Below are 13321 nucleotides of genomic sequence, written 5' to 3'. Positions count from 1 at the left end.
CTATCTAAACTAAACGTCTTGGTTTACCAACTGTATGGATCATTAGACTGTGCTAAAAGTGTCCTTTTACATATACACAAAAGTCTCTTAAGCTTAACTTAATAGATAGCGTAAAATTCGTTAGCGATAGATTAGGCTTTTAAGAAATATAAAATATTAAACTGTTCTGTAACTCCTATCAGTGTGATTTAGAAAAATATGTCTATGTACTCACAAACTTCATTCCATTTTCAAAACTCATTTCGTTATCATCATTGGGCTTCATGCTAATAGTAAAATATTCCTAAACACTTAAAATTGTTTAACAAAATAGTTCTGTAACCTACCTTTTTTAAATATTGCTTGAATGTTGAGAAGCCCCAATATCATTAGAGGGTATTAACACCATACAGAAATAAGTGAGTTTCTAAAAACCTTTTCTTGACTTTGTGCCTCACTTGAAATTCTCCAAAAATTCCTTTGTAAGTTGGTCAAATATAGAAATATTATAGTATAGACTTACTACCACTACTTGACCAATTAATGAGCTGATCTGGCGATCCATCCTCTATATCTAGTAACAAATTGTTCTTGGATTCATCTTTAGATGAACGTAAAACAATGTCCTCATCATTTGTTTGAAGATTTACATAGGACAATGATTTCCTTTTCTGTTCCAGGTCGAATATTTCTAGGTCTTCGTCTTCATCATCATCAGATTCCATTGTGAGTGGTATTCGAGATAGTTCTAGATTCTCCCGCCGGTCATCAGAATGGAGAACACCATATCTGAATTGGTTTGATTCACCGGTACCATGATTATTACTGGCGTCAAACTTTTTGTGTTTGTTTCTGGAAAATAATTATTTCATGTGTAATGTTTTTGCATGCTAGCATTGGTTCCATAGTGTGTTATATACTAAACTAAAATAGTATACATACAGTGTTCATATTTGTACAAATAGTGTACATATTTGTGTTGCTTTTTTTCCAATTGTATACTAACAATACATATTTTGTATATTTTTATACAGTATTCTAAATTTTCATTGTTTTTTCAATATTACTTTTCAAAAATTGACTTGATTAATATGTATCACCTTAAAATTTTTATTTTATCTATAACTAGCGTTCTCCCCCGGCTTCGCCCGTGGTACATGTATAGCCTATAGCCTTCCTCAATAAATGGGCTATATAACACTGAAGGAATTTTTCAAATCGGACCATCAGTTCCTGGGATTAGTGCATTCAATCAAATAAACAAACAAACTCTTCAGCTCTATAATATTAGTATGGATGTTGATGTCATAGGCCACAATTCTCCCTAAGTTTGCCATACATTTTTTTATATTTAATTGTGAGCAATAATATATGGTTAAGATTATAGACTTTATGTAATTCATTTATAAGAAAAGAGTTATATATAATACTAGCAGCACGCCCTGGCTCCACCCAGGTAGTCCTTTTAAGTAGGATCAAACTGCATATGGTTTGCAAATTTGATTATATATGGTTGAGTAGTTTAGGAGTCCATCAGGGACAAACAATTTGACATGTTATTTATATATATTAAGAAAGGGGACTTGTATAAGAGGAAAGAGAAGACAAGAAGAATTACAAAAGAAACTACTGTTATAATTTTTGCTACATCTCATAGCTTTTAGTCAATGAATGTATAATATTAAATGATGTAACAAGGAAATTAATCTAGACTATATATAATTCCCTGTGATAGCAATTGTATTCCTTTTTTCATTATAAATGATTTATTACCGGTAAAATATAAGGTAAGCAACAGCAAGAAGTGTCAGGCCTCCGAAAACTATTAAAGCTCTCTTTATAACACCAGGACTATTAACGTCAATAGCTGAGGATTCATCTTTCTTATTGGTGATATTCTTGTTCGGTGCTGGATCACTGAGCTTGGAAATTGTAGGTGGAGCAGTTGTGACATTTTCGTTTGGTTTATCAGGAGAAACTGAAATTTTTTAATTACACATATTAATACTTGGGTTTTAAATCTTCTCCTAAAAGGAAAAATTTAATAACATTAAAAGATTTTTTAAATTATTTATACAAAATATATATACATAGATATTACTGGTAGCTACATAATGAAACAACTAAATACAACTTATCTGAAAACTGTACCTCTAGAGTAATAAATAAAAACAATAGTGTGTTTGTTACCATGCTACCTCAAATCTAAAAAAATACTTATAAGTTACACATAATTATTAAGTTATATACACCTTTCTATGCTAATAAAAACATTACTAATGTAACAGAGTAGTTGATTACATATAATGTGTCTAGAGAAAGCAAGGAGTGACATAGGCTACTTTTTAGTTCCATGCAATGTCTCATTAACATTGAGATTTAGTTTGATTACAAGCAAATGCATGGTATGTAGTACAAATAAGATATAACTCAATATGAAATAATTATCTTCAATTTATGAGAGAAACTATAATTTGTGAATACATATCAAATAGCTTTATTGAAATCAATCGAGCAGTTCCTAATTTTAGCACATTTAAAAAGAACAAACTCTTCAGCTTTATGTCATTAGAATACATTTAAATGTATTCCATGATATGAATAAAAAAAAATTCAAACAGTAACTTACTTTTAACAGAAATTGTGTTTGTTTTATTCATTTGTTCTTGGTTGACATTTTGGTTATTATTTATTGGAACCAATGATGCTATCGAATTATTTTGAGGTGAAGCAATTTCTTGCTTAACAATTCCGCCTTCACTTTGTCCAATAATTATTTGCTCTGGTTCATCTTTTTTAACTGTTTGTTGGGGTTGGTTATCACTAGTTAACAGATCAGTTTCAACTTTAGGTAAAATTCCATCAGCTTCACGTTTCTTAACCCCTATAAAGTGCGGCACATTATCTACGTACGGTATAACACGAAACCCTTTGTCTAACTTAAAATAATTGAATTCATCTTCAAAATAATTTGGTTTCTCTTCATTTGTTCGTACACAATTCACAAACAGAATTAACAGCGCACACCGCACAATCATGATTGAACGTAAATTCCAATACAAAGAACTACTGTTTGTTATTACACTCTAGTCTCTATCATATTTTTGAACAATTTTCCTTCTTCACTTTGGAATATCCCCGTTATAACATGTATGTATGATGAGTTAGATTCTATGATTTAGATTTCTTATTAATTATTATTCTCTGACATAATATTATCTAACGTCAATAAATTTTTAAGAATTTGCAAAATATTGCAAATCACAAAATTACAAATCGAAACTTGGTGGTTTACACTTTATATGTTACGTCTGACAATCTTTGACATTTCAAATGCTTTGTCTATGAGAGGACAGAATCAGTCAAAGAGTAGTATTATTATGACTGATTCCGTATTATATAGTTCTTAATCTATGATGGACAGGATTGTCAATGGTCGTATTGCACCATTAAATCATTCCTCAGCTTAGAATATACGTAAGCTAGATTGTTTATGTGTACTCTACATGTTATCTTTTAATATTAATGTTTAAAGAGTAGATAAAATTAGAAACACACTGTTTACATCGCCTTCTCGAGTGCATTCAATAAGATATAAGAACATATAGATTCTTACAAAAAGGACATGTTTAGATGTGGTTAAACTTTTGGAGTCGATATTTTTATATATCAAAGCCTCAGGTAGTCCATAAGGTTCGCATTTAGAACCGATTTTGTTCGTAAAAAATGAATGTATGAATGGATCATTTATTACTGCATAATAAATTCTTTCAAAATGTTATATCCAGGTACCGAGATATCATTCATCTCATCTTTAAATGACAGCATACTCTGGTTGCTTCTTTCACCGGTTCTTAAACTGTAGGTATAAGGTGAAATGATAACATAATATCATGTGGTATTTTCATATTATAGTATTGTCTGGTGATGGTACCGAAGCTATGAGTGCTGCCTACTAGAATAAGGACGAGGGGCAGGACACTGAATCAAAATTCATATTTTTCAAATACACATTTGACACATCATGCCTAGTCTGTGCCCAAAGACCATTGACGAATTACGTTTACATTATTAGCTGACATAAGTCGTATATAGCCCGTATGGTAGTTGGTTGTAAAGTATAGAAATACGTATACCTATATAAAGATTTAAGTGGCGGGTCTGATGTAATGATGTTGATGCTCTATTCTTAAATATTAAAGAAACAAATAAAACAAACAATCTCATAAGTATTACGTAATTTATTCAAATAGACATTTATATTATATACTTTAAAGTAGAGATTCCAAACATTTAAATTTTTTGGTATCTAATTTAACATCGAGAAAACCACATATCCGATAAACCTAAAGATACAAATGTCGGTACATTTTCCAAACGTTAGGTACACAGTAAATATCATCTACAAAATTGAATAAGTTAGAAATAGTATAGAATTATAAAAGGGCTTACTATTAAGTGTTTAAAATTATCGGCAGTGATAAACCAAGCCAAACACGCATCGATTTTTTAGAATCGAATATTCATCGAGTAGCCTTCACAGAAACAAATACGATCGGGCTCTGAAATTTTTGTCTAATTGAAATTTTTCATTTTTCGTTTTATTTTTGTGTATCACTTAAAATAACTACATTCACTCGCATCTCACAAAGTGAGCACACATCACTCTCCGAAACTATAGCAATCAAGTACTAAAATTAGAAACAATAAATATAGTATAAATAATGTTTTATGAGCTATTTTTACAGAATCCGTAACATAACTATTATAATTAATGATATCGGGCGTAACGCCTTCGTTCATATCATAATAAATATTAAATAGGTATGACACCTATATGTAAATAATATAGACAGCTTATAAAAATAGATTGCACTTATAGATCGTTACGAAAATATTATTTTAGTGAAGTTATTTTCCAATGCAACGCAATTTTACACAACATTCTCAAACATCACAAATTTTTGTTTAACACATTAGCGGAGATTAAACGCAATAAGGAGAAAGAACTCTTTCAGCAAATACAATAAACACTTTATTTTCGTTATTTAGGTAAATATTAAATCTCAACACGTTAAAATACAGTGCTTATAAAAGATGAGCGTTGTATTAAAAAAATTGTTATTTTTATGGCCCCTTGCAATCAAAATATTTTGAATTAATATTCATCTTGGTTAAGCAGATTTTGTAATACCATCATACTGCAATCCGCGTCATGTTTTGGTGTTTCTATATTTAAGTACTTACTTTAAGACAATTATTTCGATACATCATCTAATTCATATAACTATATTTTCGTACGTAACATTTATAACTCTACGAGCTTATCCCAAATATTATGTTGGCTAATAAATTTTTGAAACGTTAATATATTAATAATTATTATACTTTTATCCTTAAATATTTACTACAGTATTTTTAAATGGAGAACGTCTCGAGAATTTTTTATATTGTAATCATTGACGACCTTTGTTTTCTTTTTGGATGAAATACCACAGTTCTAGTAAATAGAATAGTGTAGGTAATTCGATTCCACTTGTTTGATTGTTTTATCAAGTTCAGGTTCTTAAAATTATTCTTCATTATTTTCTTAAATTTGACTTTAAAGTCAGCAATAAGCAACAAAATTAGCCGCATTAATTCATTCGTTATATGTTGTTTACTTAGACATTAATTTAAATTATTATGATACCTCTACATCTTAACATTTAGATGTAAAATTACTTGTAGCATTGCCAATAATTCATTAAAATAGCCTACTAAAGTTTGGGTAAATAATAGGCTTTTATCCACATGAGATTTTGAAAACGCTGAGCTAGCTAGCAGATTCAAATAAAGGCCGTCAGTATGTCAATATGTTAGTTTTAGCCTCTCTAACATTCCTCATAAAGAAAATATTGTCAAATTTGATATCATTTTAACCCATGGCACTCGAACAAAGGAGGGAACTTTTCACAACAGGTTGTACAAAACTTTGTATTTTAAGAATAAATTGTGCTAATATTTTAATTGTATAAGAATGAGCAACGTACGTATATTTTGTCGTGTCAACAATTCTCATCAGTCTTGAAAAGTAAATATTGCAACGGTAAAGATAGTGGAATGTGAAAGAAAGTGAAACACACTGTAATATGAGAAATGAAAAAATGCGTGGGTACAAAAAGGTATAACTATTCTAAGCCACAATAAAGTTTTTCATTGAAAGTCTATTCCTTGACGAATTTATTGAACCCTTTTTAAGTAGGCGGCAAATGGAACACCGTGTAAATTATTAATGTATTTTGAGTTTGTTAGTCATCTTGTTCATTCATTCATGACAGAAATATGACTGTCCCATTCATAATTATGCTTATTTCATCGTAGTGTCTCATACATTGTACCGATCATTCCCTTTGATTGGTCTAAATAAAGATTTTCATGTTTATATTAATTGTTAACAGCTCCTGACGAATTATCCATCTCTATTATGTCTTATTTCACGCTAAATTGATATTCGAAAACATTCAGAAATCCGGGATTACGATTAAAGTCAAACTCTAAAGCTGACGCTCTACCTGCGCTACGATATCCAAATACTAGTAAGATTGAAAGTTGAAATTTAAATCTAACTACAATATTGCTGTCCCGGATTAGGACGAAATCGGTACGAAACCCTATTTTTACGGGCATAAGATCGCTTTCACATTGACAATAACAGTTGGACATTATCGTTGCAGGGGTTCATTCAAAATCGTGAAATTTTGAACTATTTTTGTTGGTTTTGCTTGATATCGTCAATATGAAAGTGTATTTGAACTAAATCCATATTAAATGGATGTTAGGTCGATTCATTCAAGACGAGCTTTGTAGCTTGTCTTCCAGATTTCGGCCAGAGTTACGGCCGAGTGGAAACGATGGAAAATGCAGAGCGGTAGAGTGAAACGTTGGACCAAAGACCAGGCGACGAAACCGTAGAAGTCCAGTTGAACCTGTAACGTTAACATACTAGAATTAGTAATAAGTAAACATTTATTGACATATGTCGTAATTAACATCATATTTGTCTATATAATATATTTCTGCAAATGTATTTTTCTTCTAGTATCTGTAATAGATGATGCTCAAAATTTTAAAGATTATAGCTTTTTCTAATATAATATAATGTGGGTGATCGCAAATGGCTCAAAAGAGTTTTTTTTTCTAAAGCGATTATGATAGCTCACCTCATAAAAGCTTTCACGTTTACAGTTTTAAACAAAACGAAAATAAATATACAACACGCTTCAACATTTTTGAAAGAATAGAAAAAAATGGTACACGAGTCGGGGTTCAAATACACTTCTTATAAATGTTCTCATTCACAAACAATTCAATACTATAAAACTAAAATATAACATAACACGTTACAAAACAGTGATTTCCCTAAAAATAACACTAACCGGGTTAGCGAGCACCTTCTGCGCCTCCACCGTGTAAATGAGCCACATAGTGACGTTACAGATGAGCAGGAAGGTGACGGCCTGGCGCGCGGGCTTGCTGCGCTCCTGCTCGGGCAGGTGCACGCGCCGCCGCGACACGTCCGCTATGAACAGCAGCTGCAGGATCACCTACGAAACGCCGTGGGACGTCAGCACGAGAGAAACAGACGAGGGTGAGGGAGAACGAGACTTTAAAACGCCTGGAGTTATGTAAAAGAGAGGAGGGTTTCGGAGACCATGAGACTTTAAGTACGAGATATTATCTTTAGTACCGGATATAATACTTTAGACTGTGGTAATGGGCACAGGACGACAATAAAACTCAAAATCAAACATTCATTTATTCAATAAGACTTCATATGGAAGCACTTTTGAATCGTCACAGATTTAACATTTATCACGGTTCGGAAAGCAGTTTCCACACAGAAGAGCCGGCAAAAACTTTATAGTTGCTCTTTTAAAACAAAATCAATTTTACATTTTAGTTCTACGTAATATGTAATATGAAAATGACATTTGACCTACTTGATTTCAGAAATTATATAGCATTTACAGAAATGTAAAACCATGTACAAAACTTATACCGATATAGCCTATCCTAAATTATAAATGGAATTTACCTTATTTTCTTTTTAGGCTTAATAAATCACAATTCATCGGTGATTTATGTATAAATATTTACGAAAGACAATTAAATAACTCACCTGCAGCACGCTCAAGCATCCGGTAATCATCACAAGCAAGTTAGGTTCGTGCGTGAAAGCCCCCATCCCACCGGCGATGATGCTGAACACGGCGTACGTAAAGAGTCCAAACGCGGAGACACGAAGCAGTATGTCATTCAAATCCGACTGTTCTTCAGAACGGAACTTCAACGATTGCACCCTGCGAAGAGGCTCGGTACAGGAGGGAGGATCTGAGCTCCACTTCATTACTCTACCACTAATTTCATAAGGTGCAACCAAATATGGTTAAAATTAAACATGGGAATATGTTAATCACACAAGTGACGTTGTGAAAGATGGTGTGGCGATCGAAGTTAAATATGGAGCCGATGTTACGAGGATTCGAGGATAAGGTTAGAATTGGAGGGGAGGGGAAGAACAAAAAAAATAATGAACGAAAGAAACTAAATAAACTTTTAAATATAAATAACTAAAAATTTGAAAAATAAAAACAAATTTATCGAAAAAAATCATTTGGGGTACATGCAAATAATTAATCATCACAAACTACATGATCTTCTACAGATTCATGGTACTTAGTAGGAACTGTTGAAATATATTTTACGTTTTTTTCCAACGTCCTAAAAGACTTAATATAAATAATACTATATGTTCAATTAACTAATGATAACTATAACAACCCTTACCGAATAAATCCAATCAAGATAGCCAGAATCGAGAGCACCATCAGCGCGCAATGCGACACGTCCGCCAAGTAAATGGACAAGCGCTTCAACTCCTGGTGTCTTATCAGTACGAAGAACAGAATCAGGCAGATCAATGAAGCGACGAGAAGGAGAAGACCACAGAAAAGACCCTTGGATGCCCCAGCGCAGTCTACTCGGTTGCCCCTCTGAGCCGCTGCCAAAGCCGCCGCCCTGCGGGACAGAACAGCCTCCAGACGTCTTTCCAGATCTTCGTCGTTGGCGACGCTGCAACCAAACGTGTATTGTCATGTGCTATTTAGGTGACATTTTTAATATTTTGCTGAGATTATTAAGGATTTATTAAGATTAAAATGTAGACTGACGTCGGATATCAATAAATATAGTTACGTGTATGATTTTGGAACTATGAATATGTTATGATCAATTAACAGAAATTATTTAAAAGTGGAGCATATAAATGTTATGGCTTTGTTCTTTTTGATAAATTTGACGTAATTTTTTTTAAGATAAAGCTCGAAGTAATTTATGGCAGAATGAAAATATGAAGACGGAAAGATAGATGCATTATCAGCTGCTCCAGACTTACTTAAAATTAACCTTATCTACCGACAAATTATTTTTTTCATTTCATACGAACAATATTAGGAACTATATAGAAACTTGTTAATGGATCTACTAAAACTACAGAGTTAATAAGGTCAGTCGTAATCTACATTAATGGTTACTTAAATACAGGTTTGGTTGCATTAGTCACAAGTTATAAGGAAATTTATGTCCGTTTATTCACACTAGGTCACATTAACCTTTTAAAAATAAGCGAGCAGGTATCTAATTTTTCGATTGTATCCTTATGTGAATATAATGAAATGAGGATGATGTTTAATCTATTTCACCAACCTGGGATAACGGCCAATATGCTTCCACATGACGTAAATTACAGCAGCTCCAATAAGCGAATATTCAATGATGAAAGGGTAAAGATATGGTGCGGAGTCGGTAACAATTGTTCCCATTATTGGATTCCTTCCACATACCGTTGTGTTATCAATATTGGCTATCAAAGCTGCTGGATTTAAACTATCGAATGATTCGAATATCTCCGTAGCGTTGTTGGCTGAAAATAAAAAATATTTATTACACATCTATAATAAGTTCTATGATCGTAGGTTAAACTACTTTGAGCAATATAATTGCTTAACATAGATTACAATGAAAATAGCCTAGTCACATTTAGAAGTTCTTTGTCTTCTTCTTAGTCCTTGACAATACCATCCATGCCACTTTACTTCCATGTCGACGTAAACATAAACATGCTACACGAAATGAAAATAATATCTACAACGAATAACGTGCTAATAAAATACGTGAAAAATAGCTGAAACCGCAAATAAAAAGTGCTACTGCGTGGAACCAAATGTTAGACCGGAGACCGACAAACCTGGTGAATGTGGTGGTTCATCGACACGATATGTTTCGACACTATTGCCCCATTCATCTTTATCATATATTGGTCCTGGAGTCGAAGCCACAATACTTGAAACTGTACTAACAATAGGTTTCACAGTTGAGGAATAAAGCCATTGGAACACTTCCAACATGGCCGTTTGAGTCGGTGTAGGCTTCGTTTCAGCAGTTATCGGGGTATATGTAGTTGTGAACGGATTGTCATTGGGCCAGGACCCTCTAACCCCATGGTTTTGGTTCTCGTATCCTATTGTGCTCTTTATAGTGTCGATGAATTTCGATTTGGGTACAAACGCCCCACCAAAATTGTTATATGGAGAATGAGTCGCTGAAAATTGTTAGTTTTTATTTTATTTATGTTAATGTACAGTCATGCATGTTAATATGAGGGGTTGATTGGTTAATGGGGTGGTTTAGTTAATGTTAAGCTCACTTGTGGTGGGTGTCGTTGTTGGTGCAGAAGTGGTTGAAGTAACCGCATTCAAGATTTGTTCACCAGTATTTTTAGCAACTGTTGTTGCAGTCGAAGCTACTGTGGTGGCCACCGTAGACACAGCACCAATCACTTTGCCCGAATGTCTCAAGGTATGCTTTCGAATGACTTCTGCAAAATTCAGAACAGTTTTTACTGTAAGTTTGGATTTAAAGGGGCAGAATGTTTAAAAGAGTAATGTATGGAATATGAATAATATATTACTTCCAAGTACGCCTTCTCCAGGTAATCCAAGAGGATTCTTGACATGATAATCGGTTATTTCCTTCAGCGATTCTAACACAAGTGTGCGTATCCATACACAAATATTTGTCGCCACGACGTGCATCAAACCAAAACGAGCGATAACTTTAAATCGATGTATGTTTAACTGAAAAGTAAATTAAACATTATTAGATAAGTAAAAAAAAAATAATGCTACTTATACATATGCTTATGTTAAATTTATCAGTGAATACTTACCCGTGAATTCATGAAAATGAAATACATTTGCATAAAGGTGAAAACCATTTGTAAGACGGGGTTAACTCCTTTCAAGATGAGATAGCATGGCGAGTCTAAGGGTAACTCAAAGAAAGTTCCAAACTCCAAGCCGTTGTATATCATTGTCCCCAAGCCAAACGCTGCAAGTTAAGTGTTCATAATTCATTAAACGAAAATTCATTAAAATTAATTTTTATATTATAATATACACATGAGGCAAAGTATATCCATAACACATATATCGATAATTTTTTAATAAAGCCAAATTTCTAATCCAACAATTAAAAAAACACTATGTTTGTAGTCAAACATAGGCCACGTTAATTTACCAATAGCTCCGATTCTCAGGAAGAAGCTTCCGTGGCTATGATCATTCTGCGAAGTTTTGCGCCTGCGTACTGGCCGAGCGACGGGCCCTGCCTCCAACTCCACCACGTCTTGTTGCTAGGTCAAAAACGCAATATCTGGTTTAAAGCATCTAAAATTCTATAGCTATAAAGCTTTGGTACAAGGACAATATAATATGAAATTAAATATTTCATATTTTTTAAATACTGGGAAGATACCGTTATAACATATTTCCGATCTGATATAGAAAATGCTATTCATAAATTATAATAAGTCATGAAAAAGTAGGTTATGCAGTATGCTTGTTCAATAATGCAAGATTCGTTTCGCTCTATTCAAAGATTAACAAAAGAGGAAATTTATGTTTAAATTACGTTAATGTTTTGCTATTGTAAAATGGCAAGCAAATGTAACGTTTAAATACAAATCGCTGGATAACGGTAACTTCAATTTGTTATAAACGATATTAGTATAGTATATGTTTATGTTAACTGTTTAATTTGATAGGGATAATGGATAAATTGTCGTATTTAATATATTTCGATTTTGGAAGCAAAGGGAAAATAGCAGAAAAAACAACAAAAGCTATGCATGATTGCGGACGAACTACACAGCACATCCAAAGCAAACCGAATGATACACGACAATTCAAGCAGGATTCTTCAACCAAACCTCACCTGTTCGGAGGTATACAATTGCGCCATTTGCATTTGTAATTGTTGTTGTCGAACTTTATCACGCATCTTACGGGGATACACCTCCTGCCCAAATCATATGGAAAAACAAAAGAATAGGCAGCGTAAACAAAAACAGGGGTCATGCGGCGACATCCTATCGAAGCTCTATGTCTTTGTGTGAGTAAAAATTGCAAAAGTGCGAAAACAAAAGATTATTTACAAAATCATAATCCTAAAAAATTAATGACGGAAAACTGCGTTAACTAGCAACACATGAAATGGGATATGGCGTAATTTTTCTATGGTATAAGTGGATGTGCTTACGATGTGCTGTGTATGGTGATACTTATAAATTCTTACCTGGAAACTCTGTTTTTTGCTATCTTTGGCAGATTTATCTTTTCCGTCCTTGTCTTTATCCTTAGACTTCCCATCTTTCTTGCCGTCTTTTTTCCCATCCTTGCCATCTTTACTTTCCTTGTCTTTGGTTTTCTTTTCTTTTTCTTTCTTCGGCTTCTTTTCCTTTGGTGGTGGCTTCGGTTTCGGAGGACTGCCGTTACAGCATGCGCTTTCTATGGATCAAAATATTTTCTACTTCATAACGACTAATCCGTTCTAAGATATTTCTTATTTCTATTGATTAAGCAGTTAACAAACCTTGTAGCAGGAAACAGAAGACGTACAGCAGGAACAAGATGCTCATGCCGTAGAGATATGTGAAGAAACCCTCATAGTAGTAGAGGGGTAAGTTGTGTGTTATCACATCGCTGATGACGTACGCGATGCACACAACGACCAAAAGTTTCGCGTAGATGAAACTTGAAATGATGAAGAGTGAGGTCCTGAAAAGACAATAAAATAATATTGTAACAAGCACCCATTTTAAAATCATTACTTTTAATTATATTTTTGAAATGTGAGACTTATTTGAACTATAATTATTTTCTACAAAGGAGTTCACCGACGTCCCGGGGGACGATACCGCTCCAATTTCCAAAATACCAAATGATAACAATTAATTATCAAA

At 33.2% G+C, this 13321-nt stretch overlaps 2 protein-coding genes across 8 annotated transcripts in view; both read right to left on the bottom strand.

Moving 5' to 3' along the window:
• Positions 1 to 6: 6 nt before the first annotated feature.
• LOC119833645 lies at positions 7 to 3310 on the bottom strand. Its single transcript, XM_038357746.1, has 3 exons — positions 2609 to 3310; positions 1753 to 1957; positions 7 to 831 (listed from the first exon to the last, which is right to left on the bottom strand). Exons 1-3 carry the CDS (start codon positions 3015 to 3017, stop codon positions 486 to 488), a joined length of 960 nt encoding a protein of 319 aa, XP_038213674.1. The 5' UTR covers positions 3018 to 3310; the 3' UTR covers positions 7 to 485.
• Positions 3311 to 4571: 1261 nt separating this feature from the next.
• Positions 4572 to 13321, bottom strand: part of LOC119833658 (proton channel OtopLc-like) — a 39333-nt gene continuing 30583 nt past the window's right edge. For 4 of the 7 annotated variants that reach the window (XM_038357768.1, XM_038357769.1, XM_038357770.1 and 1 more), the window contains exons 4-15: positions 12952 to 13136; positions 12655 to 12866; positions 12295 to 12378; positions 11599 to 11713; positions 11249 to 11409; positions 10991 to 11156; positions 10727 to 10897; positions 9727 to 9943; positions 8809 to 9093; positions 8141 to 8378; positions 7398 to 7565; positions 4572 to 6947 (exon numbers count right to left, since the gene is read on the bottom strand). In XM_038357768.1, coding sequence (XP_038213696.1) covers positions 6807 to 6947; positions 7398 to 7565; positions 8141 to 8378; positions 8809 to 9093; positions 9727 to 9943; positions 10727 to 10897; positions 10991 to 11156; positions 11249 to 11409; positions 11599 to 11713; positions 12295 to 12378; positions 12655 to 12866; positions 12952 to 13136 — 2143 coding nt within the window. In that variant the 3' untranslated portion in view covers positions 4572 to 6806. The remainder of the gene's footprint in view (positions 6948 to 7397; positions 7566 to 8140; positions 8379 to 8808; positions 9094 to 9726; positions 9944 to 10726; positions 10898 to 10990; positions 11157 to 11248; positions 11410 to 11598; positions 11714 to 12294; positions 12379 to 12654; positions 12867 to 12951; positions 13137 to 13321) is intronic. The other 3 variants (XM_038357771.1, XM_038357772.1, XM_038357773.1) reach the window with 3 other exon arrangements.

Source organism: Zerene cesonia, chromosome 17 (genome assembly GCF_012273895.1).
Source record: "Zerene cesonia ecotype Mississippi chromosome 17, Zerene_cesonia_1.1, whole genome shotgun sequence".
Classification (NCBI taxonomy): domain Eukaryota; kingdom Metazoa; phylum Arthropoda; class Insecta; order Lepidoptera; family Pieridae; genus Zerene; species Zerene cesonia.
The sequence above is the reverse complement of the archived record's forward strand: the minus strand, read 5'-3'. Positions and strand labels throughout refer to the sequence as shown.